The 20,431-nt window shown below is 39.4% G+C and overlaps 1 protein-coding gene across 2 annotated transcripts in view; it reads left to right on the top strand.

Annotated features, from left to right (window-relative positions):
- The window catches only part of LOC131688695 (homeobox protein 5), a 30,016-nt gene extending 11,014 nt beyond the window's left edge, over nt 1–19,002 (top strand). For both annotated transcript variants that reach the window (XM_058973145.1, XM_058973144.1), the window contains exons 4-5: nt 5,605–5,822; nt 17,778–19,002. In XM_058973145.1, coding sequence (XP_058829128.1) covers nt 5,605–5,822; nt 17,778–17,913 — 354 coding nt within the window. In that variant the 3' untranslated portion in view covers nt 17,914–19,002. The remainder of the gene's footprint in view (nt 1–5,604; nt 5,823–17,777) is intronic.
- Nucleotides 19,003–20,431: the final 1,429 nt, after the last annotated feature.

Here is a 20,431-nt window from a genome sequence, read left to right as displayed (position 1 = left end):
CCACAGGACTCACAATAATAAAGTTACACGCAATATTTACAAGTATTCGTCTGGTAAACGGGGGGAAGTGCATCTCAAACGCAGAACTTATCATTTCAATGATGGCCTTGGATCTGCGTTTCCTGTGTTCAAGGCACCATAGTTTTGTCCGTCAGGTCAAGGATGTATGAAACTTGCTAGCCACCACCATCGGCCGTAGCTACCCATAAAGGGATAAAAAAATTAACTCGTATCTTAATCCTTCGAATGTAAACATGCCATGTGTGCCCAAAAGATGTTTTGACTGTGTGTGTAATAAGAGCCCTATTTAAAACTTTTCATTCGTCAATTGTTCGGTTGGTGCACCATATTCGCAGCTCTGACCGAGATGAGCTGAAAATTTTCTCCATTTCTGAGTCATTTTCGAAAGATTTTTCAAAGCGCATTTTTTTCATTATTAAGGCATGTTATACGGTTCTGTCACATTCACCCGAAAGTCATTTACCCGAATGACGTTCGCCCGAAAACCATTTACCAGAATGGACCATTTACCCGAATGTCATTAACCCGAATGGCCATTTACCCGAATGCCATAAACCCGAATGGACCACTCGCCCGAATGTCATTAACCCGAATACCACATTCACTCAAGCATAATATAAAATCGGTAATTGTCTAGTTTAGAGACTTTAGTGATAGAGGTCTGACTTAGATGTGGTTTTTTGCCAAAAGGGTTATTTTAACCTAAATAAACCAAATACGAGAGCGGAAATATGAAATAATTAACCAAAAATAAATTGAGCAATAACAAGTGAGCTTATGCAGCGGAACTAGCGTGATGTGACTTGGTCGCATATCCGAGGCCAAAGATCCGAAGCGGCGCAAAGCCGCTGAGGTTCCGTTAGATGAGGCGTTGATCCACCCGTCGCCGGAGTTATAAGCAAACCTGTGATCCTCTCGTTTGCCGGTTTACTCAAACATAGGGGCTACAGCTAGTTTAAAGCCGACCTAGCGGCAGCGAAGTCGGACAGCGCACCAGAAAGCGATGTGGCGTCGCCATATTAGTCAATCGAACACTGACCAATGTGGCTATGCCACATCGCTTTTAGGTGCACTGTCCGACGCTACTGAGGTTCCGTTGCCAACGCCACATATTCTCTTCAGGTGCAAACTGATGCATGTAGGGCGCAGTTGTCAGCTCGAGCGGTGGAATCTCGTGATAAACCGGACAAAATAATAAAAAATCTTTCGGAAACATCATCAGTCGAGGTAAATATATATTAAGATGTTCCGTTGATTCAAGTTGAATCAATCAAATTAGTAATTATATAATGCAGGGTGGAAGTCCATTTGGCATAACGTCGTTAGTAAATAGTAGCTCATAAAGGTTATGTGGCAAAGCTAGTGTGATGCGGTTTTGCCACAATTGCCGAGGTCGAGGAACCGAAGCGGAGGTCCCTCCTCAGCAAACCTGTGATCCATTGGTATGCTTGGTTTACTGAAACATAGGGATTGATTCCTTCTTTAAATATGAGCAGTTCTTTGAGTTTGTATACCAAATAGCCCTCGCAATCAAACTGGTGATCCACTCGTTTGCCCGGTTTACTCACACTTCACACTTAATTTTTTTCTGCCGAATCTCAGCTTTTTTGCACCTTTTGCCGAAATCTCAACAGCTGAGATTCGACAAACATTATTTTTTGCTGAGATCTCAGTAAAAGTGACGTTTTGAGTGCTGAGACTCGGAAAATATTTCACCGAAAATAGGCAAGCCAATCTCACTTTACTGAGATATCAGTTTCTAAATTTGCTGATTACACAGCTGTTGGGAAATTGCCGAGCCGAATTGAATGTGTAGGGATTGATTTCTTATTTTAAACAAGAGCAGCTCTTTTCCCACAATTAGGAGTTGATTGCTTCATTCAAATGTGAACAAACCCTTGGGTTCGGAAGCTCACCGAATACAACTCATTTACAAACAAAGTGTTGCCTTGGCTTTCTTGCTCCATCAAGGTATTCCAATGGCACTCGAAGAATTGAGGAAACATTGTCCAAAGGTTCTCAACGATTTTTTGGATTACATTAGTAAAAATTGTATTTTCGGTACTTTGATCTTAGCCTTTAGGCCGAGAAGCGATATTGTATTTTCGGTAGGAAGGAAGCTAACAAAAAGTTTCTCGATGACTGCTCTTTCCCCTCGCTTCGTGGTCAGTTTTCGAAAATGTATCGAAAAAGATTCCTAGGACCACCAATAATGTGGAAGGCTGGCACAATAAATGGAACGGTTGTTAAGCCGTGGAAATCCTACATTCTATGGTGTTTTGAAGCAGTTGCAGCTTGAAGAGAAAAGCCCTAGTACGGATGTTTTACGTGCACTACAAGCGGTACCAACAGCTAAAAAGTCTAAAAAGAACTCACGAAAGGACCTAAAACTAGAAACCCTAGTTAAATCATACAAACCAGGTGATTGGATTAACTATTTGACTGGTATAGCTTTAGTGTTAATTTCTTCATAGCATTTTTTTTCGATTGACATTTCGATGTTTTTCGGTTATGTGGAATTCGGACGAATGGCATTCGGGTTTATGTTGCATTCGGGCGAATGTCTTTCGGGTGTTCGTGGCATTCTGGTGAATGACATTCGGGTTTATGTGACATTCGGGCAAATGTCATTCGGGTAAATGGCTTTCGGGCGAATGTGATAGAATCTGTTATACATACTCCAAATTTTAATACTACATTGCTGAACATATTTTCGACAAAATGGCCCGACCCATCAAATCAATCTGTTAAGTATAATGGAAGTAATCAACGTTCAAAAACAGATGAGGCTGCCACAGCCGATATTTTGAAACAAGACCTATATATTGAAAGTTTAAATGTATTGTACATTAAAAAATTGATTACCGTTTGTCGAATGACCTGAGATCTTCTATAAAGGTAAATTCACGTTTGACGAAACATTGGCAGATTTCACTGACTGCTGACAAATGGGGAAAGAGTGTGCCTTATTCTTTATTAGTCTTATACACCAACAGGCATCCCAAAGTCCCAATGGTGTTGGTCTTAATAATAAACTTATTACTAACATTAAAGTCATATATACAAATAGTGGTCATACAATAATTCACAAAACGGTAAAAAAGTCAAATGTGGTTAAAAGATTGATTAAAAAGTCTAGAAAATCTCTGACGCAGAGTTTGTCTGGACACGTTGAGATCGAAAGCTGAAGCAACCTGGTTGAAAATCCTTTGTAGACCAGTGATAGCTCCATGCATACTATAATTAGTGCGTCTGAACGGTAATCGAAGCATAATGTTGTTGCATAATGTTCGTGGTGCGACGTTTATATTAATTTGTTCTAATATAGCTGGGGAATCTATGTGACCTTGCAAAAAGTCGGCGATGAACAAAGCTCTTGCTGTATTCCTTCGAACATAAAGGGGTTCCAGTTGAATCAGCTGACGCCGGTTTTCATAGCTAGGTAATCGGACAGGATCTCTCCACGGCAATCTACGGAGCGCGAAACGTAAAAAGCGACGCTGTACGCTTTCAATTCTCTCAACGCTGTTATTGTAGTTTGGGCTCCACACTTGAGGGCAATATTCTGATCGGGATAAAGCGCAGTACAGCGATTTGAGACAATAAACATCTGTAAAATTTTTGGCTATCGTGAAGATGCATCCTAGCGCTCAAGACGCTTTACCGACTGCATAGGAGACGTGTTGTTTGAACGTAAGTTGAGAAACCAGAATCACTCCCAGGTCCTTCACGTGACTGACGCGTTCGATTTCTGTTTCTAGAAGACAGCACTTAAAATAGATCGAATCCTTTTTCCGTGAAAATGATATTACCGAGCACTTCTTCGGGTTTACATACATGCGGTTCATGGTACACCAGTCAGCAAAGGCTTGAAGCTGCTGTTGGAGAAATCTGCAATCTTCAATTGTATGAATTATGCGAAAAATATTGAGATCATCCGCGAAGGACAATCGTGGAGTCTTCAGAATTAGATGTACATCATTGAAGTATATCAGAAACATCAACGGTCCCAAGTGGCTTCCTTGAGGTATTCCTGACGTAGAAGTGAATATAGGGCCCTGGCAATCTCCTATCACAACCGCTATCTCTCGGTCGGTCTCTCCATTTTTGCTATTGTGATATCGTGGTTTAGCTTATCGAAAGCGGCAGATAAGTCGGAGTAAACGACGTCAGTTTAACAGATTAGATCCAGTTGACCCCCCGGACGTGAAGCCATGTTGATCGTCACTTAGGTACTGCTTACAGTGAGCCTGAAAAGGTTCCATAATCACCGGCTCGAACAACTTCGAGACAGCACTCAATGAAGTTATCCCACGGTAATCATTGACGTCTCGCTTATTACCCTTTTTATGAACTGGGAACATGTTTGCTGATTTCCAGCAAGATGGAAAATACCTCTAGTAATAGATGCTCTAAAGATCTGAAGAAGCGGAGCAACCAAAACTTCGATGTGCCTTTTCAATATCGCGGAGAAGAGATTCCCGGATTGAAAGATGACTTAAGTCGAGAGGAAGCTCTAGTAATCATCGTTGCATTAAAATCGATAGCACTCAGAGTGTGACCCACAAGTGGAGCTCTGCTAGCAGCGAGTTCGATTTGCTCAATAGTTAGTGCCTCATCTGTGAATACATTCGCAAATTTTTCCGAGAAAAGTGAACATATGTCTCGAGATGTAGTAGCTGTGTGAAAGTCATAGACGACGGCAGTCCTGATTCCTTGCGCTGCTCGTTCACATATCTCCAGAAACGTTTAGGATGCGACTTGAGATTATGCTGAATATTTCGCTGATATCGATAGAAACAGTGTTGATTGACTCGTTTGTACCCATGGTTGAGACTGACGTAATAGTCTCTGAGTGATATTGTGCGATACTTGGTAAACCTCCGCAGGGCAGCTCTCTTTTTATAGGCTTCAGCCGTCGCAGTGTACTCGTTTGCCATGGAGGGCCGGTTTGTCGATGGTGAACTTTCTTTGGAACGTGACTGTCAATAGCGTACACCAGAACGTTTGAAAAGGTTTGAACTGCGGTTTCGACATCTTCGGGGTCCAGAATATTTTCCCATCGATGGTGGAAAGAAGGTCTGCGATGATCAGCTTTACTGAAATTGTAGGAGACAGAAAGCGGTAATATATCGAAGTCATGCACCACAGAGCTATCAACTGTGGCGATCAGTGGTGTGCCACTGGTTTTACTAGAGGAGAGGGAGCCGTGACTATTGATGTGGCGGAAACCTAGCTAGCGATACTATGTTCGCACACCGGTCGAATGTTACATTCCAATCATGGCGCTGATAGTTCCAGTGCTAGGAAAATTTGAAAGTATTGTTTGCAAAAAATCAACATTAAATTGTTCTGAATTTATTATTTGTCGTAAGTTCCACGGAATCATATACATACCTATATATCATTTGGAAATAAAATAAAAATAAAAGATTCTTGCAATCAACCTCTACATAAAAATCGGGATTGAAACGGCCTAATATACTTTTATTTAAATCACTGAAACTGTTTCCTACATACTTAACATATCATCAAGGAACGAGAAACTAATCCACTAATTCGTTTTACACTTTTTGGAAATAGATGGAAATCGAAGCGCTACGGCAAGAGAACGAGATTCTGAAGGAAGAGGGTGCTGTCGGGGGAGCTGATGCAGGAATTAGCGAAGGTGCATGTGGAGGTGTTTCTGGATCCCGGGGCTACAGCGGGCGGCACGTTTCTTCCCGTCGTCCATTTTCACGCGCCCTAGAGCTCTCACGAGAGCTGCGTCAGGCGGCGGCTTCGGCAGAAAACAATCTACGGTAGGTCGACAATTTAGTTTCAATTAAGAGGTTACACCACCATAGAATTACCAAAAAATCAAGAAAAAAACCTTTGGGGTTAAAACATTTCATACCGGTCCGCAAGAGTGTTCAAAATCTCAATTATACTGTAACGCCTCTTAGATGGTGTGTACATGAGCGTAAATCGAACGAATATTTTACGATCAATTTCAAATTTTCGAGGAATATTCAAAATTACTTTCTCCACCTCGACATGCTGGATAGATTATTGAGCCCAAACAGAATTATAAACCTTTATATTCTTATAAGGTTACTTTTGTGTTAGCCTTCATGCCATGGGTATGAAATGCATTATTATTTTGATGAGAACATATGAAAAAACCTGGTTTAATCCACCTAGCAGTGCAATCATGAATACGAGAATTTTTGCGTTGTTTCATTTAAATCTTTAAAATGCATATATATTTTTATTATACACAACATGACAAATACAAGAAAAGAAATCATTATTCGCAGGCATTGCATTTATTGCTCATATGAGTAAATGCGTCCGGATAATTTACTACTGCGACAATAAAAACTCACATTTTCACACGAAAAGTTATTGACACTCACACAACTTCTCCGGATAAATACAATGTGTTATTTCTCCGGATAAATAAAACCACCGGAGCATGAGCGAATGAGTTTATCACGGTATCCTTTTTGCGTTCGCTACCTTGCTGTCGCTACTCAAAAACACGAAAAAACAAATCTGTCGTTGCCGCTTTTCTTTGAAATCAAGTGTATATTTTGACGCTTTTATGGATTTCCACGAAATTAAAATATTATCACCTTCTCCGGTGAGAAGGAAAAAATCAAATTTTATCCGGAAAATTATTCTCATGCTGTTTGTGGAGACGGAGAATTTTACGACTCATCTTATCTCGGAAAAGTTGGACATCGGATAAGCTTCTCGCGTGAGTGAGAGAGAATTACAATGCCTGCTCGAGTTCCAAAGTTTTGTAAAAGATAAAACAGCCACGGTAATATTGAATTGAAAAACCTGTTTTAATCCACCTAGTGGTGCAATTGCGCCTTTCTCATTTACCCAAACTATGATTCACTTCACAATTCTATTGAACTGGTTTTGTTCAATACAATTGTGTAAATGTCTATTACATTCTTATTTCACTTAGCATGTATCCCACGACTACCACGAAAGTAGACGCAGACTCACTTTAAACAACAATAATAATAGAAACAAAGACAAAGTGATTCCGCCAACTTACCCCAACCACCAACTAGTCCCGCGCTCCCCTAATATTTAATTAACTTAATGAAAATGAGTTCAACGTTATTTTCATGTGATTATATTTTGAAATGTTGGTGGAATGGGTTTGGAAGTGGAGCGGGTGGGGGTTTAGTAGAGTGGGAGTGGAGGATGCGTCAGAAATCCGTTATCTTATTTCGGTGTGGATGAAGGATGTGTGGGTGGTCCAAAGGAAGAGGAGCGATGATGAAGCGTTGTGTTAGGGCAAGGGGAGGGGGGGGGGGGTGCTGAGTGGCAACACAATACTCAACCGCAAATGTTGCCTTTCATTTGAGAGTTGGTTTGAGAACATCGGTTCAGTCATCACCGAAGAACCGATGTGACTTAAATTGTGGTATATGCCCGTAATCCGGGACTTCCGGAATCGTCGATAGTGGACAATATATCCAAAGAATGTTTGATTGGCAATTAGTGATCCGGACGTGTGAATCGAAGTAATTTGGTGGCCATTTCAATAGTTTTTAGCCTCTGCGGTGTTACGATTGTACCGATTTATATGGAAAATTCCAGTGTAACCTTACTAACCAACCTGTATCTCCGGAACCAAGAGTCATGATGAAATTCAGCAGTAGTTAATGGCATTACTGTATCTTTCATTTGAAATCAAGTTTGTAAAAATCGGTGGAGAATTCGCTGGGTAATAGGTTTGATATTAGCTTAGGAACTTGGCGAGTTCCTCGGAGGCATTATGAACCGTCATAGGTGGCCAATGGGGTCAAAGCTGCTTTGATTGATCATTAGTGATCCAGACCCGTAAACTAGAGTAATGTTGAACCCATTTTAATATGTTTTACGTCATATGGACATCATGGTTGTACCAGTTTATATGGGAATTTGCTGTGAGACCGCACTCTTCAAACCGTAACTCCGGAATCGGAAGTCGGATCAACTAAAAATTCAATAGCAGCTTATCGGAGCGTTATACCTTCCATTTGAAATAAAGTTTGTGAAAATCAGTTCGGCCATCTCTGAGAAAATTGTGTGAGTTTAAATGACACACACATACACACACAGACATTTGCCGATCTCGACGAATTGAATCGAATGGTATATGACACTCGGCCCTCCGGGCCTCGGTTAAAAGGTCGATTTTTACAGTGATTGCATAGCCTTTCTTTATATGAGAAAGGCAAAAAGGTGCGAAATTGGCAGTCCCAAAAAGTCGATTTTTATAAAAAAAAATTTTTTCGAGATGTCGACGTGTCATGGAATTTAAAGATGTTTGGCATCAAAACCACGAATTCGATTTGTGAAATTTCATGGGGTCCCCTCTTTTGAAAAAAAAGTTCCGGCGTATATGGGAATTTCATATGTGACCGGACGGTTCAGTCTATATTTCCGGAACCATATAAGCGATCCGTACGAAATTTTATAGACATCTATGGGGATAAAATAGCTATCATTTGGGACTAAGTTTGTGAAAATCGGCTCAACCATTTCCGAGAAACTGATATGAGTTTGCTAGTTTTGAAAGATGGCCGCTTTTCCCGGGCACTTCCGGAACCGTCTATGGTGGTCAATGTCGTCAAAGACAGTTCGGTTGGCCGTCAGGGACCTAGAACTGCAAATTTAAGTTGTTTGACAGACATTTTCGAAATTGTTTTACCTTTTTTGCATTCATCGGAGTATTGGTTTGAATCGGAATTTGCTTTGTGACGGCACGCCACAATAGCAGCCTATGGGAACGTTGTACCTTTCATTTGATACTAAGTTTGTCAAAATGGGTTCTGGCCATCTCTGAGAAAAATGAGTGACATTTTTGGTCACATACACACACAGACGCACATACACACATACATACACACGCACAGACATTTGCCGAACTCGACGAACTGAATCGAATGGTATATTTCACTCAGCCCTCCGGGCCTCCGTTAAAAGGTCGGTTTTCAGAGTAATTGCAATACCTTTCTATTGAGAAAGGCAAAAATATATTGTATAAATGGATCGAGCAACACACTGAAAATCGCCCACCGGTGCCGTCTTAAGACCACTCGGGGCCCCTGGGCACTATAGAACATCCAAAATCCAAAAAAGTTATTGGCAAGTAACCTGTCAAATTAACATGAGGCAATCTGGTCTTAATAGCTGCATGCCTTGGCCAAGGAGGAATGTTGAAGTTGCGGGTTTACCGTTTACCATTTGAACGTTGTCTATATCGTAAAAAAAATCTTCGTATTCCATGATGTGTTTATGGTGGTTTTCGTAAGCTAAGCGCTAAGTTTCTTGTGTTTTAAGTATTTTTAATAGTTCGGTTTTCACATGTTCAATCTGAAATAGTTGCCAATCTACGTTAACATATGGCTAAACATTGCTATTTTCGAGGACTATCACTAAAACATCACTCATTTTATTTGTCGTTTAACCGTGCATTATAAATTGGATAAAACGTTTGGAATTCATCTCATCAGCGTATGAAAGCCATCTTGATCGCGATGTAGATGTTAAGTCCACAAGGCAAACAAGATAAAGGTAAAATTCCAAACATTTGTAATTTTACCTTTACCTCAAACTTTCTCGATAAAGCGAAGTTGTCGAATATTTAAAATTTGATTTCTTTTAGGTCAAAAACCAAAACTATTGGCTCCGTACCAGTCTAAAAGACTAAATCCGACCAAAATAGTTTTTTTTGCTTTCAAAACCTCAAAAGAGCAGGATTTGTAAGGGTTTGTTTAATCATTGACGGTCTCAAATGTTATGAAGAGCTGAATCATTTTGCCACATCCGCAGAACGCTTGCCAGACACAGATCTGTTGCCCATCATGTTCTGTTTATTGCTACGACTCGGTCCTTTCCGAACTTTGTATACGTATAGACCAAAACATATCATTGTTTTTGCTCAAAATAGATTGAAATTTGCATCGAATCTTTCTGATATTGTTGTGTTGCGTTTTTTGATGCCGATCCAATGTGCCTTTCCAAAGCGCTTTGCTGCCGATTCATCGATAAGTCTCCGGGACATTGATGAATGTCAATAGTAAATTGGAACTATAAACGAATTTCATTACAAACTTCTGTCATTTTTAGAAACGCACGAAAGAGTTACAAATAATCGAGTGTTCCTTTTTTCGAATACAGGCGTTAGTATGGATTTATATTCATCTTCAGTGTGGGCCACGAAAAACCCGGGGACCCTGGTACAGACACACTGTGCCCATGCGTAAAGACGGTACTGTCGCCCACCGAACTATATACTTTTTTATTATAAATATCTATAGTTTTCTACCGTTAATTGAAATTGATATCTAATACGAAGATCTAGTCTATATAATCTATCCGTTATTTCATATAATATTGTTTAAGCATTTATTGAAATAATAATTCATTAAACATCCATTGGTTGAAAGTTGTTAACCCTTGTGAAGGCAAGCTAAAATCCTAACATTAAAGGGCAAACCGGGCCTCTCAGGCCCGTCTAAATTCAAGCTCCTTTTTGCCGTTCGCATATAGAAAGGTTATGCAATCGGTCGAAATTTCGACTTTTTAACCGAGACCCGCAGGGCCATATCTCTTATACCATTCGACTTGTATGTATGGATGTATATATGTGGCAAACAATCTCACCGATTTTTCTCTGAGGTGGCTGGACCGATTTGTACTAATTTAGTCTCAAATGAAAGGTGCAGCCTTCCCATCGGTCGCTATTGATTTTTTTTATTGATCCGACTTTTGTCTTCTGGAGTTACGTGTTGAAGAGTACAATCACACAGCAAATTTCCATAGAAACTTATACCACAATGATGTCCAAATGATGCAAAAAAAAAATAAAATATATTAAAATATGTACAACATTACTTGGCTTTGCATGTCTACATCATTATTGACCCACCGAAGGCACTTCAATCACATTGGCCAGCTAAGGCGGTTCTTGATGCCCCGGGGGAACTTACCAAGCTCCTAAGATAATGTCATACCTATTTCTCAGCGAATTCTTTACCGATTTTTACAAACTTGGTTTCAAATGAAAGGTACAGCATTCCCATTGGCTGCTGTGAATATCTAATTGATCCGACTTCCGGTTCCGGAATTACAGGATGATGAGTACGAACACGCAGCAAATCCCGATTTCAGCGAATAAGGCGATGGATGTAAAAAGGTCAATTTTTTCCATAAGGTGAGTACTCGGAAGATCACGTCGACTGTCGATTAGTTCTGAGCTCCATTTCGTTTGAACACGACCAATAAATGTTTCTGGGTTGCTATTAATTTCTTCTGATGCATAACCGGAGTACATATTCATAATTTTCTGTATTAGATTCATCGTCGGAAGCAATATCATTCACATCTTCTTCCTCGCTTTGCAAATCAGTTTCGGAATCGTCTGTTGTTGAATTTGCCCGAATTTCTTCCATTATTTCAGATTCTTTGAGACGGATGAAAACATGGGCATATCGTCTTATAGCCATTTCAATTTTTTGTTGCTTTTATATCCTACAATTTGAATAATTACGACAACTATAACACAAAGAATAGACACCAAAAATAGACAATAACGACAGAGTTAGATTATGTTGTATCCAAATATTTTTTTTTATAATTAATATATTTATTTAGGCCCAAATGCGGTAGCTCGACGAGGCCGATTGTTCGTTTTTTACAATAAATAAAAAAAATACTAAGTCAAGTTTTTTGTCTCGTTCAGACGCAGCTTTCTGCTGCGTGTTGAGATCCTTTTTCTAGGGGGCGAAAGATTGCCAGTGTTGTCCACTGCAATTTGAGGTTCGATCCGTTTGTCTTCTTTCGCGTTGTCGTTCATGTCCATGTCCTCATCCGTAGTACTTTCCTGCTGCTCGCGGTCAGATGTTCCAGTTTGTGTCTTACTCTTATCGGTCGTTATTGTATGTTCGTATTTTTCGGCATTCGTTTTGTTGTTGTTGTTGCAGGTTGTTGGTGCTTGATCCGGAGATGTTGGTTTTGCAGCTGTTAGTGGTTTAGCGTAAGATGGTTCTGGGCTGATTTCAGTTGAATTGGTTAAGTTTTCCTTAACAGTTTCTACGCAAGGTTTTCCGAGGTGCAGCTTCTTCGTGCAGAACTGGCACGTAGGAATTTGCCCTGGGTACGTGACTAGTGATGTCTGTTGAATGAGAGCATCGTCCCTTCCTAACACTGTGAAGCTTAAGTATGAGGGAATTGGCTTGGTCACACGCATTCTCACCACACGAACACCGTTAGGGATGCCCGGGAAAAAATTCCTCCATGTATCATGTGTAACGGAGTCTACTTCTCCGTATTTTTGCAAGCATTTTTTCATCGCGCCGTCAGGGGTACGCGTAGCCAAATCATGGACCCGAACTTCTACGGCGCCGTTCTCGATGTATACGGGAATGCTATATTTAACATTGCCGCATTCGGCGGTGTGCTGCATGTTGTTTCGCGAGGCGAATGACTCAGCTTGGTTAATGTTGTTGAACGAAATCAGCACGCAATGTTTGATATGATGCATTTGTAGGGTTTTCACTTCAGCCAGATTGAGTTCCATCTGCACTTTTAATAACTGTTACACTTCCCGAATGGCTGGCCTTACGGGGCATTTTGAAAAATCAACAGCAACACAGTTCGGCCGCATCTGGATTGCTTTTTGCTGGGCACCGTCACTCATCACTACACCGCACAGTATACGGTTAAATAAAACAACCTGCAGAATAAGTTCTTTTAACTTACTTTTGAGTTGTGCGTCGCTTTCGCACTTATTAGTGTTGTCAAAAACAAAACGAGAGGTTCGACTCAGTCGAGGTCTTCCGTGGAGGAAGGTACTTTTGAGTTGTTTGGGGTGAACTCAAAATTAGGTAAATTCAACTTAAATTTGAGTATAAAAAACCTATCAATGAGTTGTAATTTTTGCCGTGGTTAAATGGAAACTACCTTCAACACGGTTTACCTAATTTTAAGTTCCCCCACGATATCACGAGATTGAGTCAAAGGAACTCAATTTTAGGTAGTTTTTCGTTTCCGTATAGGTATAGGCTATTGTTATATGGACTGCTTGTGTGATAGGCACCGATTGATTTTTAGGTAGAATTGACTGTTTCACTTGCGCGTGACAATTTTTTGCTTCTGCTCAGGCCGAGATGTGAAGACAAACTCGAATCCAAATAATTGTCAAGTAGACCACAGTTGGTGAAATAAAAGTATTTACCCAAAAAAATATGACACACTTCATTATCGTATGCTATTTTTACATTTTTTATAAAAGAAATGTATAGAATTCGCTCAAACTTTCAAGATTTTTTTCTCATGAAAAAGGTAAAAACATAAAATCAATCAAAACATGAAAAAAATTCCTGCTAATATGAAGATGAACTCATCAAAATGTTTTTGCCTTTCTCATATAAAGAAAGGCTATGCAATCACTGTAAAAATCGACTTTTTAACCGAGGCCCGGAGGGCCGAGTGTCATACACCATTCCATTCAGTTCGTCGAGATCGGCAAATGTCTGTGTGTGTGTATGTATGTGTGTGTGTATGTGTGTGTCATTTAAACTCACGCAATTTTCTCAGAGATGGCTGAACCGATTTTCGCAAACTTAGTTTCATCTGAAAGGTATAACGCTCCCATAAGCTGCTATTGAATTTTTAGTTGATCCGACTTCCGGTTCCGGAGTTACGGGTTGAAGAGTGCGGTCACACAGCAAATTCCCATATAAACTGGTACCACCATGATGTTCAAATGATGTAAAACATATTAAAATTGATGTAACATTACTGTAGTTTGCGGGTCTGGATCACTAATGATCAATCAAAGCAGCTTTGACCACATTGGCCACCTATGACGGTTCATGACGCCCCCCGGGAACCCGCCAAGTTCCTAAACTAATATCACACCCATTCCACAACGAATTCTCTACCGATTTTTACAAACCTGATTTCAAATGAAAGATACAGTAATGCCATTGACAGCTGCTGAATTTCATTCGGTTCTGACTCTTGCTTCCGGAGTTACAGGGGTGTTAGTAAGGATACACTGGAATTTCCCATATAAATCGGTACAATCGTAATACCTCAGAGGCTAAAAACTATTGAAATGGTCACCAAATTACTTTTAATCGCAGATCTAGATCACTGATTGCCAATCAAACATTCTTTTAATATATTGTCCACTATCGACGATTCCGGAAGTCCGGAATTCCGGGCATATTCCACACTTAAAGTCACATCGGTTCATCGGTGATGACTGAACCGATTTTCTCAAACCAAGTCTCAAATGGAAGGCAAAATATGCAGTTGAGTATTGCATCACCGCCCCTCCCGCCGCCTTGCCCTTACACCTCCATCCTTCATCACTCCCCTCCTCTTGGACCACCCTCACGTCCGCATTTCCTTCATCCACCTCCACTCCCACTCTACTACCCCCCATTCCCTACATGTTCAAACCCACTCCACCAACCTTTCCAAATTATAATCACATGAAGATAACATTGAACTCATGCTTATTAAGCTAATTAAATAATACTCTTTTGCCTTTCTTATATAGAAAGGTTATGCAATTGCTCCAAAAACCGACTTTCCAACCGAGGCCCGGAGGGCCGAGTCTCATATAACATTTGACTCAGTTTGCCGAGATCGCAAAATATCTGTGTGTATGTATGTATGTATGTATGTGTGTGTATGTGCGGATTTGTTAACAAAATGTCTACATCGGTTTCTCGGAGATGGCTGAACCGATTTTTACAAACTAAGATTCAAATGAAAGGTATAATATTCCCATAGGTTGCTATTGAATTTCATTTTCAACCGACATCTTGTTCCGGAATACGAGTTGAAGAGTATGGTTACAAAACAAAATTTGTTGATTTGTCCACATCGGTTTATCGGAATTTTCTGAACCGATTTTGACAAACTTAATTTTAAATGAAAGGTCCATCAGCTGCTGTTGAATTTTGTGTGGATCCGAGTTCTGGTTCCTGAATTACAGGGTGATAAGTACGATCACGCAGCAAATCCCGATTCTAACGAATTCTGCGATGAATATAAAATGGTGAATTTTTTTCCAAAATGTAAACACAACTGTTGAATTTGTAGATCTAGGTCCCCAACAGTCATTCAAAGGCTCTTTGGTCACACTGGCCACCATCGACGGATCCGGAAGCATCCAAATTCAGAATAACGGTTATATTGGTTTCTCGAAAATGGCTAGACCGATTTGATCAACTTAGTCTCAAATGAAAGGTGTTGCGTCCCCGGAAACTGATATTAAATTCCATCCCCATCCGACTTCCGGCTCCGGAGTTACGGGTTGTGGAGTGCGATCACATAGAAAACTCCGATTCAAACCGATACCGCGATGAATGCAAAAAGGTGCTCTTATATATACTTACCAAGTGTAATAAGAATGAGACATTTCCATAATGTTATATTGTACGAACCAGCTATTATATTATAGTTTGGAGAAATGAGAAAGGCACAATTGCACCTCTAGGTGGATTAAAACAGGTTTTTTCAGATAAATATTAATGTATAAAACCCGTGGTATTCCTAGTAAATATTGCATGCACACCGGGCCTGCCAGGCCCGGTTTGCCTTTTTATGCATGAAAAAAATTCAAACATAGCTGCGCATCATTCCATAGATGAAAATTTCACAATTCTTTGTTTTTGTTATAGATTTCAAAGCTACTTATCAAAATTTCCATGCCCAAGCTTATACTGCATACACATTTTTTATAACTAAAAAATTGTAACGTGCCGGGCTTCTGAGACCCGGTTGCCTTTTTGAGGGTTAACACATAAAGTTACCACAGAAAAAAATAAAATCTCGATAAACATATGATTACGGCTTCAAAGCCAACTGTCAAAACTCTCTTTGACAGAAAATTCCGGACAAACCGTTACTCACCGATCACAGATGTTAGTAGTAAACAAAAGAAACAAGTTTTCTCTTTCATTAACTGCAGTGGACTGTTTTTGGCCAGTAACGGTTTATCCGGAATTTCCTTTTAAGCCGCAATCTTATGTTTGTCGAGAAATATAGGTGCGGAGAACGGTAATGTGTGGTCGCCTATTTGTCCTATAGAATCAAAAAAAAATTAACAGGTCGAAAATCACGGAATTAGATTTTCGGCCCATTCAAGAAAGTCGTTCCGACAGGAAAATGTTTCACACCCAAAGAGTTGTAATAAAATAACTCGAAAGAATATTTCCTTCGCTTCACAATTAGTAAAGGGTGTTTTTCATATTTTTTTTAAAATTTAAATAAAATGCGCAAAAAACCGTTGACAGCAATTGTTATATCTGTATTTTGGTAAGGTTAAGGTATACAATTCACGTATGTTTTGAAAGAAGTGCAGAGGAACACTCACCGTGTTATTATGTTTTAGAAATCCTTTTCGGTCGGTATAATTTTTTGCTAATTTCAGTCAGTTTTTCCGAGAAAAACAGAAGGAATTCCGTGCATAACGCATTTAATGTTGGCCTGTAGCTCATCTGTTGCTTTCTGTTTGTCGGTGTAGACGAGAAAATTAATGTGGCACTATGAAACAATCCAAGGACGTCAAATCGCTAAACGAGGCAACGATTCGACTAAATGAGTTATGCAATTTACGCTTCAGCTTTGTCTCATCGGGATGCGACATTAACTTATGGCGATTTCGCTTGAACCTGAAACTGAGTCACGTTCTAACCCCAACCGCTGTCAGTTCATACATTTTGACAGCAGTTGGGGTCAAACAAAAACCACATTAGTGATAGGACTAAGCTAACGCCGGATTGACGCTAACTCCAAAAACGAAAACACTATTTGTGTTTCTGAGTCCCTAGTCCTGCTGGATGTTGCAAGATGCAAGAAAATGAGTTCTGATTGAGCTGATGAGAATGAATGAAGTCGAAATTTGGTTTGGCTTAGCAAGCCAATGTAATATGCATTATGATATATTGTCTAATGCTATTAGTAGTATAATGTAAACATGTAGGAGAATTTGGCGCAGGGGTCGAATTTAGCAACAACAATCGGAAGCGACGACCTCCTTCCTAGAATCCAAAAGACTATAACAGTGTTAAGCGTTACGCTAGCTGGTGGATTTTAAAATATTAGTTAGTAAGATTATGTGGTGAAGCCAAAACATTGCGCATTACTTGCTCATTCTGGACATTCTTTCTGGCATTTGGTATTTTCTGGAAATTAGTTTTAAGAGATTTGATACTTTCTGGTAAATAAATTTCTGGGGAAAAACCTTCGAATATATTTCCTGGGGAATAGTTTTCGGGGAAATGTTATAGAATCCCTCACACTTAATAAGTAGTTTAGTTTATTTATTACCCCATGCACCAAAAACGAGCTTCAAATGAAAATGTGAATTTGAGGCAGATAATTACACAAAAAATAATCCAAAGATTCATTTTGGATGAATATTCCAAAATTTGAAGACGTTGTTACAGCGTATATTTTGGCATGATAAAATTGTAGAGAAAACCGAATAAATTAAAGAAAATTATAAAAAAAAATCGCGATTATAAGAAAAGGTTAAAAAACACCCTTTATTGTATTGTATTGTTGATTGGGGCCTTAATTTCGATGGGTAATTCGCCCTAACACCCTTTACTATGAATCCCATTTTACAGAATTTAGTTTCATTCGTAAACCTACAGCCCAAAAAATGTATTTGTTCGTTCCTCTACAGTGATATAATCTCTCCTTATTATTAACATTTATTCTACTGTGCTCGACAGGCAACTTCTTACCGGAGTGGACAATTTACGGATGATGGCCAGCACGATCGAGAATATTGATCGTATCGATATCAGTCATTCAGAAGATTTTTTCTCCGACAGTGATGACAACGATCTTTTGGGGCCGGCACTGTAAGGTCGCTGGTAATTATGGTTTTTGATCTGTATAACGCAGGTAGATACCTTATTTGTATTCGTTGTTACTTGAACCGAATTTCGTTTGCTGAGAAATTAGTCGATTTGTTTTTTTATGTTAATTAGTCCGTGTATAACATGTAATCGACACGAGCTGGAAGTAGGTGCACTAGCCTAACAAAAATATGAAAAAATGACTTATGCTGTGATGTACGTTTCGTTTAGCTATTGGTTTTACGACTGTGTTAGATAAAGCTATAGTGGATTCCATCCATTTGAATTCTGGATTATTTTAGTAGTAACATTTAGAAAACAAAGATTGCCCTTCTGATGCACAGCAGCTGGTTTCCTTCGCTAATATGGCTGCAGGCCTATCAACCATTATTCAGTTATAACGGTAATAGCATGATCTGAGCCCGGTATGAACTGAGCATATCACTAGCATCTTTGATTGCTTCCTTAGGCAATACAAACACAATCAGTACCAACACGATAATTTTGCAATATGATTGTCAATCACCTTTTGTTATATTTTTAGCTAGTATACAAGAGAATTTAGCAGTAGAATCATTATGCATAATAGTTGACATAAAACGAGTAGATCTACATATTGCGCACAGAAAAAATGCATAAACAATGAGATAAAATCTTATTAGCTATTTCGCCGGATGTCTTTCCGTTTGCTACGCTTGGTAGGTGATGTTCGATTGGAGAATCGAAAGTTTTCCGTACCCAAAACAGCCATTTGATAGTGAAAAGACTGACCGACTGAGTAAAAGATTTGCAAAATAAAGAACCACTGTAAAATCACAACGTACCGTAAGTTGGCGTATAATAGTTTAGAAGGAAACCTGGTAGAACACGGAATTATTCTACACAACAGACACCCATACACAACTACTCAATCAACAATAGTTCGCGGTGTACAACAAAGCACACAACACTCACGCACTCTAACCGAACATAATGTGTGACAAACTCATCAACTATTAGCTATATTGTAAATTATGATGACTATTCGTTGTTTAGGTTTTATGCAGGAAAGGACATGTAAAAATCAAAATCTACTAATAATGATCATTGTCAGAAAGTGTGATTGTGTTTACTGTGGTCCGAAATACCAAAATTGAATTGGGCTTGTTCTACATTACAACGGATTATATGTTGTTTGTTGGATTTATTGAGATTACAAACGACATTAACATGAAATAATCCCACCCGCGATTGGGGCACTTTCGCGAGCGGTTTTTGCTGTCAATTACTTGCGGAGGAACATTCCTTCCAGTGAACTTACGATCATTAAGGTTGAACAGAGAAAGCGCAAAAATCTAAACTGAAAAAAGCAGTTTTTTCCACACCGTGTGTTAGATCTTCATAAAAATCAATCAGTAGTACTGTAACAAAATTCTACATAAGTTGATTGATTTTTATGAAGATCTAACACACGGTGTGGAAAAAACTGCTTTTTTGTTATCGATTTTTTCCCATTCTCTGTCCAACCTTAAAGCACAGAGAACAGACATCCATGATCGAACAAAAATATTTAAAAAACGTGTGTAAACATTTGAATTAATATACGAAAACACTAGCGCCGCCACACCAACCTATCCCAACTATCCGTCAAACCGATTCCGGAACCGGTTCGAAATCCTGGATGGATTCAGCATGGAATCTAGCTCAAAGAAAACAACCGATTCCGACTCTATCGGTTGACGCATTTGAGCTGGAATTCATTCTTCTTCTTCTTCTTAGCTTCTGTTTGGCTTGTTTGTGAAACGAAGCCCAAAATGGCACTGCATATAAAGCTATATTGCCAGTTAATTTTCGTTTATAGTCCGATGGACTTTACTTTTTGTGACTAACCGACGATAAACTCGCAGCGCCACAAAATTGGTCCACCACAGCACGAATTATCTAGCACTCGGTGAGAACCAACATGTCGACACGTTGAAATTTTCACCGGAAGTGAGCTGGAATTCATGCTGGAAGTCCGAATCGGTTCCGGACTAGTTTGACAGGGTAGAGGAATAACCGCTGTCAATTCTGTCGCACTCAGCCACAAAAAAAACCTGACGACAGTAGCGCACCTGGTTTAGATATCCAAATTACCTTCGAAACCGTTAGAGATTTTACACAAGTTGAATGCTGAAGATGGACGTCTGTTCTCTGTGCTTAAAGTTCAACTGAGAACGCCTCAAAAGGCGGCCATCTTGGAAAAGGAAAACAGCATTTTTTTCTTACACCGCCGGGAAAATCTTTATCTACATATGAAAATATGCTTCAAATATTATTGTTGACAAAAAAAGACTACAGAATAACTGAAGTGTTTTCCTGGATGCTTTTCAATACTGGCTGTGTAAGAGTTAGAATAGAATAGAAATAGAATTGAACACTGCTGGGAAAATCTTTATGAAAATGAATCAATGTATTCGAGGCATTAGTAAAGTATTACTGATTCATTTTTTCAAAAATTTTCCAAAGGTGTGAGAAAAATTGCTTTTTTCGTTATCCAAGATGGC

The sequence above is a fragment of the Topomyia yanbarensis genome, chromosome 3, assembly GCF_030247195.1.
Source record: "Topomyia yanbarensis strain Yona2022 chromosome 3, ASM3024719v1, whole genome shotgun sequence".
In the NCBI taxonomy this organism is placed as follows: Eukaryota; Metazoa; Arthropoda; class Insecta; order Diptera; family Culicidae; genus Topomyia; species Topomyia yanbarensis.
This window is presented reverse-complemented; position numbering and strand designations above follow the sequence as displayed.